Here is a 21,419-nt window from a genome sequence, read left to right on the forward strand (position 1 = left end):
TTTTTTTTCCTTCAAATGCCTTTCTAGGAAACATTTTTACTGAATTAAAATTTATTGAAAAAAACCCCATCAGTTTAAAAACCATAACAGAGTATATTAACGAAGGCGTAAGAGAAGATCCCCAAAGAGTGATTTGTACTCAAGGTAAGACAGAGGTTTGAAGTCTAAAGGATCCTCGCCTAGTTTTAACAGCTAGAAAAGCCATATTTCTTTGAAATATTAAGTATTCTATATACAGCCTCAGTAAAGGCTGGTCTGTTTATCTTTGGGAAATGCCATACTATTTCCTAGAGCAGGGATCCCCAACCTTTCTTACCTGTGAGCCACATTCAAATGCAAAGAGAGTTGGGGAGCAACACAAGCTTTAAAATTGTTCCTGGGGTGCAAAATAAGGCCTGTGATTGGCTATCTGGTTTCCATTTGTGGACTGACAGCCTATAGGAGGCTATACATCTGGTTTTTATAAAACCAAAACTTGCCTGGAATTCAAATATAAGCTCCTGCTTTGATGCCACTGGGAGCAACATCCAAGGAGTTGGGGAGCAACAAGTTGGTCACAAGCTACTGGTTGGGGATCACTGTCCTAGAGGACGGTACCACAAATGCATGATCACAATAATTTAACATTTATAAGCAGCAAATTTTGGCTTTTTAAAGAACCGTAGGAGGTTGTGTTACAGGTAGAAGGATAAGATGACGGTTAGGATTCCACCAGAAAAAGTTGTCCACACAAAAGAACTACTGCTGAGATCAAAGTTATAATTCCACATGGAGAGGGTGTCCATACCAAAAAAAAAAAAATCACAGAGATGAAGTTTATTATTCCACAAGGAGAGGTTGATCATACCTTAGAACCATCACTGAGATCAAGATTTTTTTTTTTTTACAAGTAGAAGGTGTTCATACAAAAGAACCATCAATGAGATCATGGCTATGGTTCCACAATGAGATGTTGTCCATATCCAAGAACTGTCAGAGATATGGATTATGATTTCAAAAGGAGAGGCTGGCCATACCAGAAACAAAACCATCACAGAGATCTAGATTATTATGATTCCATCAAGAGAGGTTGACCATACTCAAGAATTATCACTGAGATCAAGATTTTGGTTTTTACAAGTAGAACGTTTTCATACAGTAGAACCGTCAGAGATCAAGCTGATGTTTCCAAAAGAAGAGGCTGACCATGCAAAAAACCATCACTGCGATTAAGGCGAGGGTGTCCATACCAAAAAGCCATCACTGAGATTAAGGAGAAGGTGTCCATACCCAAGAACCATCACTGAGATTAAGGAGAAGGTGTCCATACCCAAAGAACCATCACTGAGATTAAGGAGAAGGTGTCCATACCCAAGAACCATCACTAAAATTAAGGCGAGGGTGTCCATAGCAAAGAACCATCACTGAGATTAAGGAGAGGGTGTCCATACAAAGAACCATCACTGAAATTAAGGAGAAGGTGTCCATACCCAAGAACCATCACTGAGATTAAGGAGAGGGTGTCCATACCCAAGAACCATCACTGAGATTAAGGAGAGGGTGTCCATACCCAAGAACCTTTGTTGAGACAAGGTTATGGTTCCACATTGAGAGGGTGTCCAGGCCCAAGTACCTTCGCTCAATCTACCTTCTTAAGAAGAGGTGGACGTCAAAGCTTATCAGTGCTTCCTGATAGATGAAAGAAAGACAACATTTTTTCCAGGTCACCAGACTCTAAATGTGTTGGTTCCTGTGTGAACTTTCACATTTGGGTCATCGCTGGAATGGAAGGCTCAGAGACAACCACAATTAAGAGCTGGAAGATGCTTCACTGATTTTTCTTTAAGAATGATATGCTATTTGGGTGAAAAAAGGGGGAATGATTTTGGCATCCATCTAACCATCCCTCCAACAAATGATAAAGCAGCAGGAACGAATAGAGCTTTTTAAGTCAATATGGAAAGGCCACTCAGTCTGCCGCCTACACAATATATTTTCAAACTGTCCTTACACAGAAACACTTGGCTTCACCCTTCCCACGCTCAGTGAAGACGGTTTAACATATATACAACTAGTGTGTGGGAAGTCACTTGGCATCGATTCAGAAGAGTATGGCCATGAATTACAGTAGTGTTGATTCTTTCAATGTGTTTCCCATTCTTCATTGGTTTCTCCAGGAATTTAAATGTGGAGGAAGAGGATTCATTCCTATTCCGTGGTCAGTCGGCTTTATGGTGGTGGTTGTTGTTCTGCACGGAATGGCCATTGGAAATAGTTCCGTTCTTGGTGGATTCGTCTTCCTCATCTTCATCTGGAAGGTCTGTCTCGTCATGGTCACTTCGGTCATCTTGCTCAAGCTGGAAGGAAAATAAAATGTACAAACTGAGGAAAGATCTAGGAGAGGGGGGCATCATTCAACGCACTTATTGCTGCAGAACTACAGCTTCCTCTTACCAGGAGTTCTACAAGCCTACTTTAGCCTGGCATGCAGTTTGAGAACCTCAAGTAAGTCCTTTCTTTTGAATATACATATACAGATGTTTTGAGCAGCAACTCCCAGCATCCTACACAGCCCTGTTTGGGGGTGCTGGAATTTATAGCTTCAACGTCTATGGCCATTGGTTTCCAATCACTAGGCTAGATAGTATAACTTTTTTTTTTTAATTATGGTTTGCAGAACAGTAAAGGGTAATTTACCCCCCACTATAAAAGATAAGGATATTGGAACCGGTACAGACAGTTCAGTGAACTCTGAGCATCACTCATGTATTATAAGGGATAATGTACCCCCTACTGTAAATGATAAGGATATTAGAAGTCACTGAGGGGTTGTTCTGTGACCATATAAAGGCACAAGGCTGCAGGCTGAGTTATACAGGGAACTCTGAGTATCACTCATGTATTATAAGGGATAATGTACCCCCTACTGTAAATGATAAGGATATTAGAAGTCACTGAGGGGTCTGTGACCATATAAAAGGCACAAGGCTGCAGGCTGAGTTATACACGGAACTCTGAGTATCACTCATGTATTATAAGGGATAATGTACCCTCTACTGTAAATAAGGATATTAGAAGTCACTGAGGGGTTGTTCTGTGACCATATAAAGACACAAGGCTGCAGGCTGAGTTATACAGGGAACTCTGAGTATCACTCGTGTCTTACAAGGGATAATGTACCCCCTACTGTAAATGATAAGGATATTAGAAGTCACTGTGGGGTTGTTCTGTGACCATATAAAGGCACAAGTCTGCAGGCTGAGTTATACAGGGAACTCTGAGTATCACTCATGTATTATAAGGGATAGTATACCCCCTACTGTATAGCATAAGGATATTAAAAAGTCTCTATAGTTACTGGATTAAAATGTTGCTGAAAATAAATATTACCTTTCCGGTGATAAATTTGTGGGCCATTCCAAGAATGAGATAAGCCCAGAAGAGATGCAAACACTGGAGTACCCAGAGCATCACATTGAAGAAGTAATAGCCAAAGAAAGGTGGATAGATCTCCACGGGGTAGACCCAAGTGCAGTGCAGGATCCTATGAAAGAACATGAGTTACACATGGATTACTGGCTGCCACGTCATAAGGTAGAGAGACATAAACTCCATCATTGCGGTTACTGTGCTCAAAACTCCAGCTCCGATCAACATTAGCAACTCTGTGCAAGACTGCAACAACAAAATGGGAGGTGATATTGGATCTGTCACCACTGTGGTCTGAAGGCCCAGTTATAAAGATTGCTGGAATGTCAGCCGTAAAGCGTGACTGTACAACAGTACTGATCCTTTGTCAAAAATGAAAGGTGACCGCTCTTATTATCCTTTGAAATACGACTACAAAATGGACAAACTTTTTCAGACTGTAAATACATTTTACTGCGCCATCTACACCGTTTCAGGAGTCAGAACCAACAGTGAGACGCAGATAGCAATTACATAAACATATAACATTGATAATACAAAATTCGCTTAAATTGATACTTTCATTATGCACAAACAAAACAAGAAATCGGGGTGGAGTTGACTCCAGTGTGGATAAACTCAAATTCAAGTCTTCATTCTAGCAACTCATCATTGTGACATCACTCAAAGCAAAGTCATTGACTTACCAGAAAGGGAGTAGAATGATTCGGGTGATTATAAACACCAGTGCAAAGACAATGAAGATAGCATTGCCCGTCTCTTTCCATCCTGCGTAGTTAAACATCTTGGCCGACTGTAGAAGACAATATTAATGAGATGGGGAAAAAACAATGGGATACATGGGTTCTATCCTTATGCCCACCCCTGAAGGGTTAACGACACATCTTAAAGGGGTTGTTCACCTTTGGGTTAACTTTAAATATGACCGAGAATGATATTCTGAGACAATTTGTAATTGGTTTTCATTTGTAGTTTTAAAGCTATTTATCTTTTTATGCGGCAGCTTTCCAGTTTGTGATTCCAAATTCCCCTAGCAACCTTGCACTGATGTGAATAAGAGACTGGAATATGAATAGGAGAGGCCTGAATAGAAAGATGAGTAATTAAAAGCTGCAATAACAAATGTGTAGCCTTACAGAGCATTTGTATTTTAGATGGGGTTAGTGACCCCTGTTTCATGCTGGAAGGAGTCGGCAGAAAAAGGCAAATAAATAAACTACATAAAATACATAATGAAGACCGATTGTAAAGTTGTTTAGAATGGGCAATTCAAGAACATACCAAAAGTTGACTTAAAGGTGAACCACCCCTTTAAGGTGGCCATATACTATTAGATCCGCAGGTTTGGAGAGGTCACCAGACGAGCAGATCTTAACCCGATATGCCCACTAACAGCAGGGCGATATCGGTTGAATCCGAAGGATCAGATTACAATGATGCGAATAGGTGCCGACAGGTCGCAGAAAAAAATCAAACTTGCCCGATCAATAGTTGCCTGATATTTGGCCTGATATCGATTGGGGGACCCGGCGGAAGTCCCAACACAATGGCAGATACGCTGCCGAATTGGTCTAAAGGACAGATATCGTCAGATTTAATCTGCCTGTGTATGGCCACCTTTAGACTAAATGACTTTTTTGATTACATTTCCCATAACCCTCCTATTGTTCTATACCCCCCTCACCCCACCACTTAGTGGACCAGTGGGTGTCATCCAATGCCAATGGGGCGTGGCCAGTGAAAAAAAAGAATTCCCTGCACTTCACACAATTCTGCAAGTCTTTGGGGTATAAAGAGGCAATCCAGTGTGTGAATATATTCGAGTGCATGGTCCTAAGCTTCTGCTAGAATTGCCCAAGACTGATTTCAACACACACTTTTACACGTCTCCTGGTGCTCCATCTTTTTAGTCCACCATCAAAGACGTCTGATAAGAGCCCCTCCCACTCGTACATGGGTTTAAACTCAAGTTGCAAACTCACCTCTAGGAAGTAGTCGGAGGCATCGTGCAACACCATGACCAGGGTGCCCACCCGGATGTAGTTGGCACACCATGAGAAGCTGATGAGGATGATGGTGGCCACGTGATGGATGATCTGCTCTTTAAAGTCCTGTTTGGGACAGTCCATATATTAGACAAAAGATGATATGTGGTCTATTTCTACCAACCAATTCAAGCCCCAACAACGTGGAAGCCGTTAGATGACCTACCTTCCGCTTGACATCAAATGCCACTCTGAACAGAAGGGACCAGTAGAAGCCCAGTTCTATCATGTAGTACCAGTACTGGGACGGCAGCATTGTCTGCAGAGGAAACAATTATGGGATACTGTAAAGTTCAGCAGCTGAATTGATTGGATTAGTGATGCTCCTCCTTCCTCCCTTGTTTTTAGAGAACCAAAGTTGCCCTGTAGCAAATCATCTCTGATAAGTCCGCGTGATAAACATAAGTCAAGATGCTTTGGGCTACAGGCAGGGTTAGTACTTTGGAACCCCGGCGAACCCAACCCAACAACTGCGGATGGTGACTGCCATCCCCAACTGCCACTGAACACTTGAGTCACGGTCATAATCTCTCTTCTTTGATATTAAAGGGGAACTATTGCGAAAATGATGATCAATAAATGAAAATTCAGCATACTAAAATAAGAAACTTTCTAAATAAAATCAAATATTCTGCATCGTTTCTGAAATAATCAAGTTCATCTTCACTATTCCTCTCTCAGCATCTGTTTCTCTTCATTCTCTCTTCATGCAGCAGTTGGGTGTCAGATAATCATGACAGTTAGATCCAATATATCTTATAGGGGGTTCTCTTTCCTAGCAGATGTATTAGAGCTCACTCTATTAAAATCACCAGACATCATGTCTCTCTACATGCAGGATTTGTGCAAAAGGCAGTTATTTTGTTTGTACTGGAATCAGTTATTTGAGTGACCTCTAATTCATCCCCCTATAAGATATATTGGATCTATCTGTCAATGAATATCTGACACCCAACTGCTGCATGAAGACAGAATGAAGAGAAACAGATGCCGAGAGAAGGATAGTGAAGATAAACTTGATTATTTCAGAAACACTACAGAATATTTAATTGATTGTATTTAGAAAGTTTCTTATTTCAGTATGAGGAAGCTTATATTACATTTTTCGCAATAGTTCCCCTTTAACCAATATAGGGCTTAAATCTAAAATTGGGATATCTACAAGTGTTACTGTTGGTATGTAATGGGTGGGCGGCAGCACCAAGCAGAACCAGGGCCCACTGGGATATTTTCTGGCCTCCTAGTGAACCAGTATGACCCTGGCTATAGGCTGCATATGACACAATGGTACAGAGTAACTGGTTGCTAGGGATTCATTTACAAGCTGTAAGCCCCTCCCCCAACTCACTGTTTTACATTACCTGTTTTGGGAACCCATTCCAGACTTCGCTGACATCATAAAACCATGGTTTCTGCCAAAAATAAAATATATATCAGTATCAAGGACTGTCAGCGCCAACACTCATCTTATTCATACAGATAACATCGTATAGATCATTTCCACCCCTAATTCCTCTAATGAATTTGTACAGAGCACCTTCCATTTTTAACTCTACAGGTATGGGATCTGTTATCCAGAAAGCTCCGACTAACGGAAAGGCCGTCTCCCATAGACTCCATTGTAATTAAATAATCCAAATTATTAAAAGTGATTTCCTTTTTCTGTGTAATAATAAAACAGTAACTTGTACTTGATCCCAACTAAGATATAATTAATCCTTATTGGAAGCAAAATGAACCTATTGGGTTTATTTAATGTTTACATGATTTTCTAGTAGACTTAATGTACGAAGATCCAAATTACAGAAAGATCCATTATCCGGAAAACCCCAGGTACCGAGCATTCTGGATAACAGGTCCCATACCTGTATATCGGAATTTAATAGAAAATGAAAAAAAATAAAGTGCTTAGGAAAGCACCCTGAGCAATTTTACAGGGAGTAAAATAAGTAAGTGGCAGAAGGGAAAATCAAAGAGATATTAGAGGGAGTTAGAGAAAACAATGAGTTGGGGTAAATAAGGCAACATAGAGGGTATAGGATAATGTAAGAATGTCAGAGAATGAGTGTTCAGGCAGTTTGAGGCGGCAGTTGCAAGCACAATACAAGGGGTCGGATTAGGAATCTACTTACGTCTATAAGGACGGCAATGCCAGCAATGAAAGCAATAAGATAAAAGGTGAATCTCCAACTGCAAAAAGAAAGTGTCAGATGCAGCTGAGTGGCCAGGCTTTATCATACAGGTACAAGTCAGCTCAGCAGCCCAGTTAGTGGTCCCCACATGCACTGGTACACTCCAGCACCCCTTTTATTCACTGTCGCCAGGCAACATGGACCCTTCCTGAAGAAGTGCGGCTTGTGAAATATATTATGGGATAGATACTCTACCCAAGCAAGAAGGATTGTCACATGGATTATGGACTATACCCACAGCTGTGTGTGTCTTAATATTGTATTCTCCAGGTATTTAAGTTGTCAAGCACTATTTATTAGATAGGGATTTGCCCGAATACCGACCCCGAATTTACAAATGCAAATTAGGGGGAGGGAAAGGAAAAAGTGTGTGGGGGGGATATTTTACTTTCTTGTTTTGTGATGAAAAAGTCATGCAATTTCCCTTCCCACCACTCATTTACATATGCAAATTAGGATTCTGATTCAGTTCGACCAGGCACAAGGCTTCCGCCAAATCCCCATATGGCCAAAAGTATCCAGACAGCTCCCTGTACAACATCTGATAACATAACAGGAGTATTAGTGGGACCTTGTTCCAAGCTTTGCAACTAGGAAAGCCTCTGCTCTTCTGGATTCCCACTAGATGGTGGGACATTGATGGTGGGATTTGTTTCCATTGAGCCACAAAAGCATTAGTGAGGTTGGGGACCAGGCCTGGCTCACTATCATATTCCAATTCATCCCACAGGGGTTCAGTTGGGTTGAGCTCAGGGCTCTGTCCAGGCCAATCAAGTTCCTCCCTCTAATCTCGGCAAACTCACTCTGTATGGACCTGGCTTTATACATGGGGTTATTATTGTACTGAAACAGGATCTTCTTCAAGTTGTTGCACAAAGTAGAACGCATGAAATTGTGTCATGATTTTTAGGATGTAGTTTTTATTATTAAATGACACTGTTTACACTGCAAATAATTGACTCTACAATATAAATTTCATTCCTGAACCAACAAGTTTATTTTTTAGTTGTAATATTGGTGTGTAGGTGCATCTCCGGTCATTTTTCCTGGTCATGTGCTTTCAGAAAGAGCCAGCACTTTAGGATGGAACTATTTTCTGGCAGGCTGTTGTTTCCCCTGCTCAATGTATCTGAATGTGTCAAAGTGGGACCTGGATTTTATTTTTGAGTGCTGCTTTTAGATATACCAAGCAGCTGTTATCTTGTGTTAGGGAGCTGCTATCTGTTACCTTCCCATTGTTCTGTTGTTAGGCTGCTGGGGGGAGGAGTGATATCACTCCAACTTGCAGTAAAGAGTGATTGAAATGTATCAGAACACAAGTCACATGACTGGGGGCAGCTGGGAAACTGACAATATGTCTAGCCCCATGTCAGATTTCAAAATTAAATATAAAAAAAAACATTTTCTGAGAAATGGATTTCAGTGCAGAATTCTGCTGGAGCAGCTCTATTAACTGATGCGTTTTGAGAAAAAAAACATTTTTTGCCATGACAGTATCCCTTTCACAGGAACCAGGGGCCCAAGCTCAAACCATGGAAAACATGAGCAGTCCATTAGCTTGTCTCCACCATGTTTTACTGTTATGTATTCTGGCAGTTAGTAGTAGATCTAGTGGGAGTGTGACTGGGGATACAACACCGTGATATACTGTAAACTGTGTTTTAGTCACAGGTGAGGACACACAGGTGGTGGGTTCGGGTGCAAATGTTGTACCCAGGCCTGTGGAGCAATCGTTCTGTTACTGCTGGGAGTGATCTACTAGCATCAGACTGCAACATAATGAAACTCCATTTATCACTCCAGAGGATACATTTCCAAGAGTCCAGAGGTGGAGATCTTTACTCCACTCCAGCCAATACTTTGGCATCGCACATGGTAAGAGTTTTCTCCATACGTAGTTCTTGTGCAGACCCCGTGTCCTGGAACTCAGCAGTCAGTGTTTCAGCAGAAGACATGTTGTTGTAGACGCATTTTTAGGAAACTTATGGCCGTATAGTTAATCTAAAGCAATGCTAATGGCACCAGCCATCAAAATACGGTCATATTTGTGAAGCGCAAACACTGCCATTTTTGTTTTGGTATTTACTCCAGTCAATATATTAACTGTAGGGCCTAGGAACCATTATCACTGTCCAAAGAAATGGCCGATTACTGGTGATGTTCATAATTCAGATTATTCCAAGTTATCAACATAAAGGTGGATTTCCCCCCATACCTCGCTTCCCGGAACTTCTTCTGCAAACTCGGCCTGTCCTGATTCCTCCTTCGCCTGAACCATCTCTCCACCTGGCGCACAGTAAGTCTGCTTGCCTTCGAGAGGTTCTCCAGATCAATCTGCAAAAAGAAAGAGGAGTTTGAAGTCCTGTTTACTGGTGGCAGGAATAATTTCTGGAGACACGACAGGGCCTAGGACCCAGGTGTTCCTTCTATTACAGCCCAATGTCCTACATTAACCTCACATCCTCCTCCAGCCGTGTAGTTTTATTGATGATAAACAGTAGTTCCCCTTGGACTTTGGACATTGGATGCTGTTTTCTCTCCCCTTCCCTTTGTAACCTTTTGTCTCTGCTCATAAAAGTGCTGAGTATACTCCTCATTTGTTTCAAACAGATAATTGTTGAGGAAATTGACTTATTTAGATTTATTTAAGTTCAAATTGGAAATTCGAATTTTCGAGTTGGATTTTTTTGGTCAAAACTCACAAATTCGAGTTGGGAATCATCATTTTTTTTCTTAAATAACAATAACAATTCGAATGTTGAGTTTATTGAGTTTATTCAATTTAAAAAAACGTAGTAGTAAGTGGCATCAGGGGTGTTCACCTGTTATGGGAAAAAGCCCCATTTGCGCAGTGACAGGTGAATGCCATAGATGTAACTTACTACCAACTCTGTGAGTTACTCCCGGCTCTCTTGACTGACTTACTACCGGCTCTCTTGACTGTGACTTACTACCGGCTCTCTTGACTGTGACTTACTACCGGCTCTCTTGACTGTGACTTACTCCCGGCTCTCTTGACTGACTTACTACCGGCTCTCTTGACTGTGACTTACTACCGGCTCTCTTGACTGTGACTTACTCCCGGCTCTCTTGACTGTGACTTACTCCCGGCTCTCTTGACTGACTTACTACCGGCTCTCTTGACTGTGACTTACTCCCGGCTCTCTTGACTGACTTACTACCGGCTCTCTTGACTGTGACTTACTACTGGCTCTCTTGACTGTGACTCTGTGACTTACTACCGGTTGTCTTGACTGTGACTCTGTGACTTACTACCGGCTCTCTTGACTGTGACGCTCTGACTTACTACCGACTTTGTGACTTACTACCGGCTCTCTAGAATGTGACTCTGTGACTTACTACCAGCTCTCTTGACTGTGACTTACTACCGGCTCTCTTGACTGTGACTCTGTGACTTACTACCGACTCTGTGACGTAAGGTTTCAGTCTGAAGGGTCTTAAAATAAAGAAGGTCACAACAAACAGAAGCACAACGTACCTGTCTGGGGAGCTTCGTCGAGCAGGAGTAGAATTTTTCAAGCACAGGACTGGGTGCTGCCTTGAGCCGCACTTTATCTTTTACACCAAGGAGATGTGCAAGTGGACCAGCTGCAGAACTACCCAAAGCAACAATTCAAGAAGAGTCAGGGTAACCCTATTAAGGAAGAGATATCAACCCCCCAAGTTCCATACTCTGCTGCCACCTGGTGGCTTGAATGGGAGACCTCTGACTGTTGCTTTTCAGCCTAAAAACACTCTGGGGATCATTTTAAAGCGGTGGTTCACCTTTTAAGTTAACTTTTAGTATGTTATAGAATGGCTGATTTTTAGACACTTTTCAGTTGTTCTTCATTATTTATTTTGTATAGTTTTTTTATTTAATCATTTGCCTTTTTCTTCTGACTCTTTCCAGCTTTCAAATGGGGAGGGTCACTGACCCCCATCTGAAAACAAATGCTCTGCAGGGTTACATATTTGTTATTGTGACTTGCTCTTACTCATCTTTCTATTCAGGCTTCCCCTATTCAGAATCCAGTCTTATAGTCCAATCAATGCATGGTTGTTAGGTAAATTGCACCCTAGCAGCCAGATTGCTGAAACGGCAAACTGGAGAGCTGCTGAATAAAACAGATAAAACCACAAATGATAAAAAATGAAAACCAACTGCAAATTGTCACAGAATATCACTCTCTACATCATAAGAAGAGTTAAGGCAACCAACCCCTTTAAAAAAAAATGTTGTTAAAAAAAAAAGCCAGGTATGTCATTGTTTCAGTCTTTCATAGTCAAGTCAATGCTAAAAAGCATACAACATCCCCGTATTCCTGAAAATTTTCTTTAATCCTGGATGGAATGGAAGCTTAACATCTACTTTTAGAGGCCAGCATTGAAAACACATGGCCCACTCTACTCATCAGCACTGTGAGCTGCCATATTGCTGGCTTGAGCAGAGATATTCTGTGAGTTGGGCAGATACAGCATCCCTGATGGCCTAACAAGCTTGCGGCAGGTCCTATTCACAAGAGTATTTGTAGAAGAAAGAAAAGTCATAGTTGCCCATATTTGTCATCGTTATCCAGACAGACTAACAGGCCTGTAGTTCATTGTACAATACAGTTGTAATATTGATAAATGGTACTCACATTTCAAATACATATCTTATGATGAGGAACACAAAGGCTAGGGGTATTGTGACATAGAGGTCCGACGCTTTGGCATAAACTCGCCCCTCCTTATCCTCAAGGTCGGCCCAGGTAAGGTTTACGGGCAGCCATAGTCTGTGCCACCAGAAATAGTCATAAAAGGTCTGCAGCATCCTGGAGGGGAAATCAAAGATAGGGTTATATAGGGAGAGAACTACAGAACCAGAAGTACATTAAATAGTCAGTTTGGCTTGACTGGTGGAAAATGGGCAGACTCCGTGCCAGGAAGGTCTTTAAAGGGATACTGCCATGGGAAAAAACATTTTTTTCCCCAAAATGAATCAGTTAATAGTGCTGCTCCAGCAGAATTCTGCACTGAAATCCATTTCTCAAAAGAGCAAACAATTTTTTTTATATTTAATTTTGAAATCTGACATGGGGCTAGACATTTTGTCAATTTCCCAGCTGACCCAAGTCATGTGACTTGTGCTCTGATAAACTTCAATCACTCTTTACTGCTGTACTGTAAGTTGGAGTGATATCACCCCCTCCCTTTTCCCCCAGCAGCCAAACAAAAGAACAACGGGAAGGTAACCAGATAACAGCTCCCTAACACAAGATAACAGCTGCCTGGTAGATCTAAGAACAACACTCAATAGTAAAAAGCCATGTCCCACTGAGACACATTCAGTTACATTGAGAAGGAAAAACAGCAGCGTGCCAGAAAGCATTTCTCTCCTAAAGTGCAGGCACAAGTCACATGACCAGGGGCAGCTGGGAAACTGACAATATGTCTAGCCCCTTGTCAGATTTCTAAATTGAATATAAAAAAATCTGTTTGCTCTTTTGAGAAATGGATTTCAGTGCAGAATTCTGCTGGAGCAGCACTATTAAAGGGGTTGTTCACCTTTGTAACAAATTGACAAATCTAACAGTTCACATGAATAGAACAAACTTTTCCATAGAAATAGTTAACAGAAAAAGTACAGTTCAAGAGATATTCACCTCAGAAGTGTCCCTGTACTAATCCTTCAGTTCCACACAGACCCTGTGCTGGGAGGGGGTCACTGACCCCCAAAAACACTACAGTGTTCACTTCCTCTTCCTTATATGACATCACACATTGTACTGGCAGCTAACTTAACTCCTATTGGCTATGTCTGCTGTCAATCTGCCACTGCTTCCTGTGCTGGCTGTGCTGGGGAATTTGAGCAGCATTCAGGTACTGAAGAGAAACTGTTACAAGTTTGTGAGAGGGAAGGGGAGTGTGGGCTTGTACTGCAGAGACTTCAACTGTGCAGATGGGGGGATCAAGGTGCTCGGGACCTGGAGTTTTCTGGATAATGGATCTTTCCATAATTTGGATCATCATACCTTAAGTCTACTAGAAAATCATGTAAACATTAAATAAACCCAATAGGCTGGTTTTGCTTCCAATAAGGATTAATTATATCTTAGTTGGGATCAAGTACAAGGTACAGGTATGGCATCTGTTATACAGAATGCTTGCGACCTGGGGTCTTCCGGATAGCAGATCTTTCTGTAATTTGGATCTTAGTACTAGAAAATGGTGTAAACACTAAATAAAGACAATAGGCTGGTTTTGCTTCCAATAAGGATTAATTATATCTTAGTTGGGATCAAGTACAAGCGACTGTTTTATTATTACACAGGAAAAATAAATCATTTTTAAAAATTTGAATTATTGGATTATAATGGCTACTATGGGAGATGACACTTGTACTTTCCAGAAATATATTATTATTTTTTTTGGGGGGGGGGTCCATGTATTTTGTGTATTTACCTCATAAAAAAGGTAAAATATTTTTCTGGTATAGATCCCTATATCATGAAAAATATAACTTTTTAATTTTTTGGTATTTAGAGCTCTAAATCTTGTTCCAGAAGTGGAACACTTAAAAAAGGTATCGTTTTCCTAGGTAAATTACCGCCCCCCCCCCCCGGGAGAGCGCACAAAATGTTCAAAAAATGTACCTGCCCTCATCACTGCTCTGCCTGTCACTTAGGGCTGCCACCTCACCCTTTTAAAACCAAACACATATGAAATCCACAGCCTGCATGGCTAATTAGCAATTCATTTAGATGCATGATACATGGCTGCACAGAAATCAGTTCAGTCTGCAGCATCTAAATGAGTTGATAATTAGCCATGCAGCCTGTGGATTTCATATGTGTTTGGTTTTAAAAGGGTGAGGTGCAGCCCTACTGTCCCTGCTAGATGTGTAAGTTACATACGTTTCTCAGCAAGTCAGTGCTGGTTTTGTTGCAATTTTGTAAATAACTGACATTATGCCTAATGCTAAAGGTTGCCAAACAATGTTGCTCCTTCCTTTTCTGCAGCATTTGTCTGCATGGCTGTGTGATTGTTTGTTACAAGACAGGTTTGTTTATATGCTGCGTCTGTTAACCTCTGCCATTACAATTGAGTAATCAACCAATGACCATTCAAATTATGTGACTGGTTACAGTTCACAAGCAACCAATAAATTACTAGGAGGAGGGCAGTATCAACATCCAATAGGAAACAAGTAAGGGCAAAGCCTGGGCATGATGATGTCATCATATAGGAAGTTCTTGGTGTCAGGTTCAAAATAGGCCACTCCCATCACTTCAGAAAACTGGTCAGAGAGACAGGAGATGGACTGAGTTAATAGGTAAAAAATTAGCTTTTACAATGGCATTTTTACTTTTTGTTATGGAAAATGGTTTTTCTAACACATTGAGAGCATTGTTAGTGGTTTCATAAGATTTGTACATTGAAGGTGAACAACCCCTTTAACAGTATCCCTTTAAAGTGATATGGACATGTTTGTGTAAAACAGTAGAGACACTTAAGTTTTAGAGGGTAACATCGTAAAGGGTATAAAATCTGTTCCAGCTGTAGCAGCTAGAATGTACCAGTTGGCTGTTTGAAACAAGCAAATGTTTTGTTGCTATGGGTTACTAGACTGACTGGGGCTCATTTATCAACACTGGGCAAATTTGCCCATGGGCAGTTACCTTTAGCAACCAATCAGTGATTAGCTTTTTAAAGTCAGCTGCAGGTAGAACAATGAATGCAGCAATCTGATTGGTTGCCGTAGGTTACTGCCCATGGGCAAATTTACACAGAAAAATCCTAAAAAGGAAAGAATGACCAATGTCCAATTGAGTCCACTATTCCCAGCCGGCTTTTTTTACTTGTATCCCTCCAAGTCCGAAAAAATGATTACTGAAAAATAAAAGCCAGCGCCAAAAGGCACGGGAGACAAACACAGAGAGAAAGATATAGGGTAATATTGTTTTACAAAGTTGCCACCTCTTGTGCACAGCAAAATCCAATATCTTTTACCATCTAGGTGTTTCTCTCATGTAATATTCTCCACCACCAGAATAAAATTTAAACACTTTCCTTAAAAAAATTTTTTGTGTATAGGTGGGTACTCACAAACACATATTTTTCAACTTGCATATAGTAGTTCGACGAAAAGAACCTTCGAATCGATAAAGCGGATGCTTAACAGCTCACATGCAATAGATCTTGAGGAATATCCGGGTATATACTGTGAATTAACATGCAGCAGCGATAGTGTAAAATCTTTTTTAATTTAGAATAAAACAATTAAAATGCACTCACATGGCAAACAATGTTAAAAAAGCATATCTATGCATCACCGTCTTGAAGGCTTCCCTTGTGCAAAAAAACGTCCACCCACTGAGTCCACCAGGAATCTTTAAGATGGTAAAAGTACAAACGCTGGCGTTTTTTCGCCGGCTTGTTTTCACTGGCGTTTCTTTCTCCAGTGAAAACAAGCCGGCGAAAAAACGCCAGCGTTTGTACTTTTACCATCTTAAAGATTCCTGGTGGACTCAGTGGGTGGACGTTTTTTTGCACAAGGGAAGCCTTCAAGACGGTGATGCATAGATATGCTTTTTTAACATTGTTTGCCATGTGAGTGCATTTTAATTGTTTTATTCTAAATTAAAAAAGATTTTACACTATCGCTGCTGCATGTTAATTCACAGTATATACCCGGATATTCCTCAAGATCTATTGCATGTGAGCTGTTAAGCATCCGCTTTATCGATTCGAAGGTTCTTTTCGTCGAACTACTATATGCAAGTTGAAAAATATGTGTTTGTGAGTACCCACCTATACACAAAAAATTTTTTTAAGGAAAGTGTTTAAATTTTATTCTGGTGGTGGAGAATATTACATGAGAGAAACACCTAGATGGTAAAAGATATTGGATTTTGCTGTGCACAAGAGGTGGCAACTTTGTAAAACAATATTACCCTATATCTTTCTCTCTGTGTTTGTCTCCCGTGCCTTTTGGCGCTGGCTTTTATTTTTCAGTAACCATGGGCAAATTTGCCCAGTGTTGATAAACAACCCCCACTATGTCCCCATTGAGGTCTCTTAAATTTGTGGATAGCCCAGACTGCAAGAAAGCGACTCCCCTATCCAGTGGCGTAAATAGATGTTACTGGGCCCAACAGCAAATACATTTTGGGGCCCCAAACATATCACAAGGTTTTCCTGTTTTACCAATAAATGTTGAAATTGCTTTTTATCTGGGCCTCATGGGGCCCACTTTTCCTCCCGGGCCCCCCAGCAACCGCAGGGTCTGCTTCCTCTGTAGTTACACATTAAATAAGTTGCACAACCCTGAAACTAAACATCTTCCTTTAAACAACGACCCTTGTAGATTCCCCTGCATTACATGGCATTTAGTATTCACTTGGCATTTAGTAGTATGTAACCAGGAAGCTGCCATCGCAGAGGACAAGGAAGAAGAAGCTACGTTAAGTTCCACTGAAAGCCAATGTTTTTTTGTATTTTATTAAACCCCACAGTCAGCCGCCAATGTATTATTTAATCCTGTATTGTCCCTTGGCCACCAATAGTTTTTAAAAATATTCTATGGGGCCCCTGACCACCAATGTTTTCTTTAACTTGGGGGGGGGGGGCTGGCTACCAGTGCGGTATTTTTAACTTTTATGGGGCGCCCCAATTTTTTTTTTGCCTACCAATGGGTTTTTAGCACCCATGTTTGTGTGTTTTTTTTTACTGTGGTGTGAGGGTCGTGGCCCAGGGAGCCCAGAAACGTTTGTCATACAGGGCCCCATGATTTCTAATGGTGGCCCTGTATGCAACGTACACACATTTCCCATCATTGCACTGTGGTTAGGATTTGTATTTATCCAGCCTGGCTAGAAGAGATTTGGCTGACACAAAACAAACAAGGCCGCTGAACTTTTATAATGTGTCATGTTTGAGCTCAGAGATAAGAGCTCCCATATAATGTTAAATGTCACCGGCCCTTTAACTGCAGCGTCCAATCAGCTGTGCCCATTTTTATCTTTTAGGGAGATTATACACAAAGCAAAGTAGTGGGAGATTTCTGGGAAATCCAAATAAGAGAAAAGGCCAATAGCTCCAAATGCTGTAACAGTATTGATACAGCCAGAGCCATCACTGCAACACTATAACATCCAGTGATATTCTTGTGCTTCCTACTTTGTGCACCAGTTTCCTGTTTCAGTACAGTAATGGCCCCACACAGCCAGGTCTATACACAATGGGTTTGCGGAGATGGGACTGACCTGCACAGAATCCTCATCTCAACCCAACTGAACCCCCCCCTGGGATGAACTGGAATTCCAATACAAGCCATGTCTGATCCCCTCCAATCAACCAGCTCCCCTCCATGTATGTGCCTGCTCCCCGCATTCTCCACCATCCTGCTGTAGGCTAATGGAATGGACATGCTTGCCTCCAGATCTTAAACTGGGCACAGTTAAAAGAGGTGGTTCACCTAAAGGATAACTTTTAGTATGTTATAGAATGCCCAATTATTGGCAAATTTCAATGGGTCTGTTTTTTTTTACCCTCATCTTCGAACACCTTCCAGTTTTCATAATCCAGAGCTTTTTGGATAACGGGTTTCCAGATAACGGATCCCATACCTATAACCCCAAGACCGTACCCTAAAACAGCCTTCAGGCTACGCCCCCACCTGCTACAGCTTCACACCCAAGGCTTTGAGGTTCCTTTAGTTATCCCAAGGTTTCTTAAACTAATGGATGCAGATGTCTCTGGACTACAACTCCCAGAATCCCCTGACATGTTAAAGGGGTTGTTCACATTCAAATTAAATTTTATATATATGATGTAGAGAATGATATTCTGAGACAATTTGCAATTGGTTTTCATTTTTGATTATTTGTGCTTTCTGAGTTATTTAGCTTTTTATTCAGCAGCTCTCCAGTTTGCAATTTACAATTGCAATCAGTCTGGTTGGTAAGGTCCTAATTCACCTAGCAACCATGTATTGATATGAATAAGAGACTGGAATATGAATAGGAGAGACTCAAATAGAAAGAGGAGTAATAAAAAGTTGCAATAACAATAAATGTGTAGCCTTACTGAGCATTTGTTTTAAAGGGATACTGTCATGGAAAAACATGTTTTTTCAAAACACATCAGTTAATAGTGCTGCTCCAGCAGAATTCTGCACTGAAATTCATTTCTCAAAAGAGCAAACTGATTATTTTTATATTTAATTTTGAAATCTGACATGGGGCTAGACATATTGTCAGTTTCCCAGCTGCCCCCAGTCATGTGACTTGTGCCTGCACTTTAGGATGGAATTACTTTCTGGCAGGCTGTTGTTTGTCCTACTTAATGTAACTGAATGTGTCTCAGTGGGACTTGGCTTTTACTATTGAGTGTTGTTCTTAGATCTACCAGGCAGCTGTTATCTTGTGTTAGGCAGCTGTTATCTGGTTACCTTCCCATTGTTCTTTTGTTAGGCTGCTGGGGGGGAAAAGGGAGGGGGTGATATCACTCCAACTTGCAGTACAGCAGTAAAGAGTGATTGAAGTTTATCAGAGCACAAGTCACATGACTGGGGGCAGCTGGGAAACTGACAATATGTCTAGCCCCATGTCAGATTTCAAAATTGAATATAGAAAAATCTGTGTGCTCTTTTGAGAAATGGATTTCAGTGCAGAATTCTGCTGGAGCAGCACTATTAACTGATGCGTTTTGAAAAAAACATGTTTTTCCCATGACAGTATCCCCTTAAGATGGGGTCAGCGACCCCCATTTGAAAGCTGAGAAAAATCCAAAGAAAAAGGCAAATTAAAAATAAATAAATAAATAAATAAATAATGAAGACCAATTACACAGTTGCTTAGAATTGTCAGTTCGATAACATACTTAAAGTTACTTTAAATCATGCTGAAAGTGGTCAGCAACATTTGGGGAGCCATAATTAAGAAACACGGGGAGAGTAGCCACTACCAAAAGCCGCCGAATAGCCGTAACAGGGAATCCCTGCACCTACAGCCTGAACAGTATCAGCCAGAACGGATCCAAAGGATTCTAAAGTGAAAGTGAAATAATGCAGATTCCGTTGCCAGAGCAGGGTTGTCAGGTTGGCGGTTTTCCAGTCAAATTGGGCTACTTATGTAAAGGGTTTTTGAAAGTACAAACTAGCCAAGGTACGGATTTGGGCTACTAGCTGGTTTGTACTTTGGAAACCAACCAAAGTATTTTCTTGCCCTAATGTGCCAAGCCTGTGTCTCCCAATGCATGTTGGGTAATGTCGTTTTTGTTTAACAGTTTGTCGACTGCCAAGTTGAATGTAAGACTACAATACCCAGCATGCAACGGGACTGACTTGTGTAGAAGTCGGGAGTTACTGGATTTTTGGCTCTGTACCTCAGTCTCCCGTCCCATTCTCGCATTTTCCAGTGACTTTCCTCAATTTCAGACAATTTTGGGGCAAAAAATCTGCTTGTCACCAATATATCTAGAGATTGAGCTGTTTTACCAATATTTATTGAATTTATCTATTAGGGCCTTATGGGGCCCCTATACCCCCCCCCCCCCCCGCCACGGCAAATCTGTCCCATTTTGCTTCATGAAAAAGGTGTATTTTCACATATATTCATTTATTTTTTTTAGACTTTTTTGGGCTACTTTTTAAGTGTCTGGCAACCCTGTCCCAGAGGCGAGTGTCCTCACTCCCCCCCAAAGACAGATGGTACGCCCCTTATAACTGACAGGACATGTGGTAAAAGGACCCTAGAACTGCAACTCCCACTGCTCTACAGCCAACGTACCTTCCCACTAGACAGGTTCAATGAAAATAACCCCTACAATAGGCAGGTGCAAACAGGAACGACCCAATGAGAGAAGTTTCTCTCCCCCCCCCCAACAGACAGTAGGAATGGGTCAGTCCTCTCCCCAGCAGACAGGTGCAAACAGGTAGTGCCCTATTTAAAGGGACAGGTGCACTCAGTCTCGGAGAGGCTCTGGAATTGAAAGTACAAAACAGGAGCCAAATGGTATAACCAGTATACACACCCCCAAACAGTATAATGGAGTGACCTTAAAGCAGGGCTCTACACAGGGAGCAGTTGGGGTACAATCACTTCAGCGCTGACTAATAACCCCCTACAGCAGAGCTCCGAGTCGCACATTCCACTTCTCCCATTCGGGTACACTATATAACTCCCTAGTGTGCTGAGGACCCCGCACTCACTTGTTTCCAGGCTGATTCTTCCGCAATAAGGAAACTCACTCAGGCTACAGGATCCCCCCAGGTAACTTTCCTCGTTCTCTGCTGGAAATCAAACCGCGTGACGTCACATTCACCCCACCCCTACCTGTAAAAACCTCCTGCCATACAAACAGCCGCCTACCCCTCTTCAGCCCTTCCTCCCTGCAGAAAAGTCCCCGCCCCCGGCTCTACTTTCACCTCCCTGTTGCCCCGTGGGGACGCGCGCTCAACAGGTGCAGAACCAGAGGAACGGGGTAATATCTGCCTGCGGATTGATATGGGGGATATTTAATGGAGGCACCGTTGCTAGGGAACAGTATATAGATCCAACAATTCCATAGTCCGCTACTTACACACAGGAACTGCCCACACGTCCCTGACAGGGTTTTCACTAATTCAGCTGCTCCTACAAAATGGTCTCTGACTCCAGCTCATTTATATCCCTCTAACCAATTTAGTTGCACTTAGTCTCTGCACTCTCTCCAGCTCATTTATATCCCTCTTAAGGACTGGAGTCCAAAACTGCCCCCATACTCCAGATGAGGCCTCACCAGGGAC

The 21,419-nt window shown here is 41.6% G+C and overlaps 2 protein-coding genes across 3 annotated transcripts in view; one reads left to right on the plus strand and one right to left on the minus strand.

The window, feature by feature from the left end:
- Nucleotides 1–801: 801 nt before the first annotated feature.
- Nucleotides 802–21,015, minus strand: cers2.S (ceramide synthase 2 S homeolog). 2 transcript variants are annotated; one of them, XM_018233434.2, is made up of 11 exons: nt 20,844–21,015; nt 12,289–12,462; nt 11,145–11,262; nt 9,861–9,979; nt 7,586–7,643; nt 6,815–6,865; nt 5,620–5,712; nt 5,391–5,519; nt 4,095–4,201; nt 3,370–3,523; nt 802–2,336 (listed from the first exon to the last, which is right to left on the minus strand). In XM_018233434.2, exons 2-11 carry the CDS (start codon nt 12,459–12,461, stop codon nt 2,199–2,201), a joined length of 1,140 nt encoding a protein of 379 aa, XP_018088923.1. In that variant the 5' UTR covers nt 12,462; nt 20,844–21,015; the 3' UTR covers nt 802–2,198. The 2 variants fall into 2 exon arrangements, with proteins under 2 accessions (XP_018088923.1, XP_041430369.1); XM_041574435.1 differs by lacking the exon at nt 20,844–21,015 and adding an exon at nt 20,690–20,708.
- The window catches only part of LOC108700335 (cathepsin S), a 34,181-nt gene continuing 33,539 nt past the window's right edge, over nt 20,778–21,419 (plus strand). The window contains exon 1 of the mRNA XM_018233438.2: nt 20,778–20,904. The gene's annotated coding sequence lies outside the window, so the exon portion shown is untranslated. The remainder of the gene's footprint in view (nt 20,905–21,419) is intronic.

Source organism: Xenopus laevis, chromosome 8S (genome assembly GCF_017654675.1).
Source record: "Xenopus laevis strain J_2021 chromosome 8S, Xenopus_laevis_v10.1, whole genome shotgun sequence".
In the NCBI taxonomy this organism is placed as follows: domain Eukaryota; kingdom Metazoa; phylum Chordata; class Amphibia; order Anura; family Pipidae; genus Xenopus; species Xenopus laevis.

Bases quoted from the DNA above. Each gene is read 5' to 3' on its own strand.
- cers2.S (XM_018233434.2), bottom strand. From the start codon at position 12,461: ATGCTGCAGACCTTTTATGACTATTTCTGGTGGCACAGACTATGGCTG. The intron at 11,263-12,288 runs GTGAGTACCATT...TGCTTTGGGTAG, and splicing joins ATAAGATATGTATTTGAAAT to TTCTGCAGCTGGTCCACTTG. The intron at 6,866-7,585 runs GTAAGTAGATTC...TATTTTTGGCAG, and splicing joins GCATTGCCGTCCTTATAGAC to AAACCATGGTTTTATGATGT.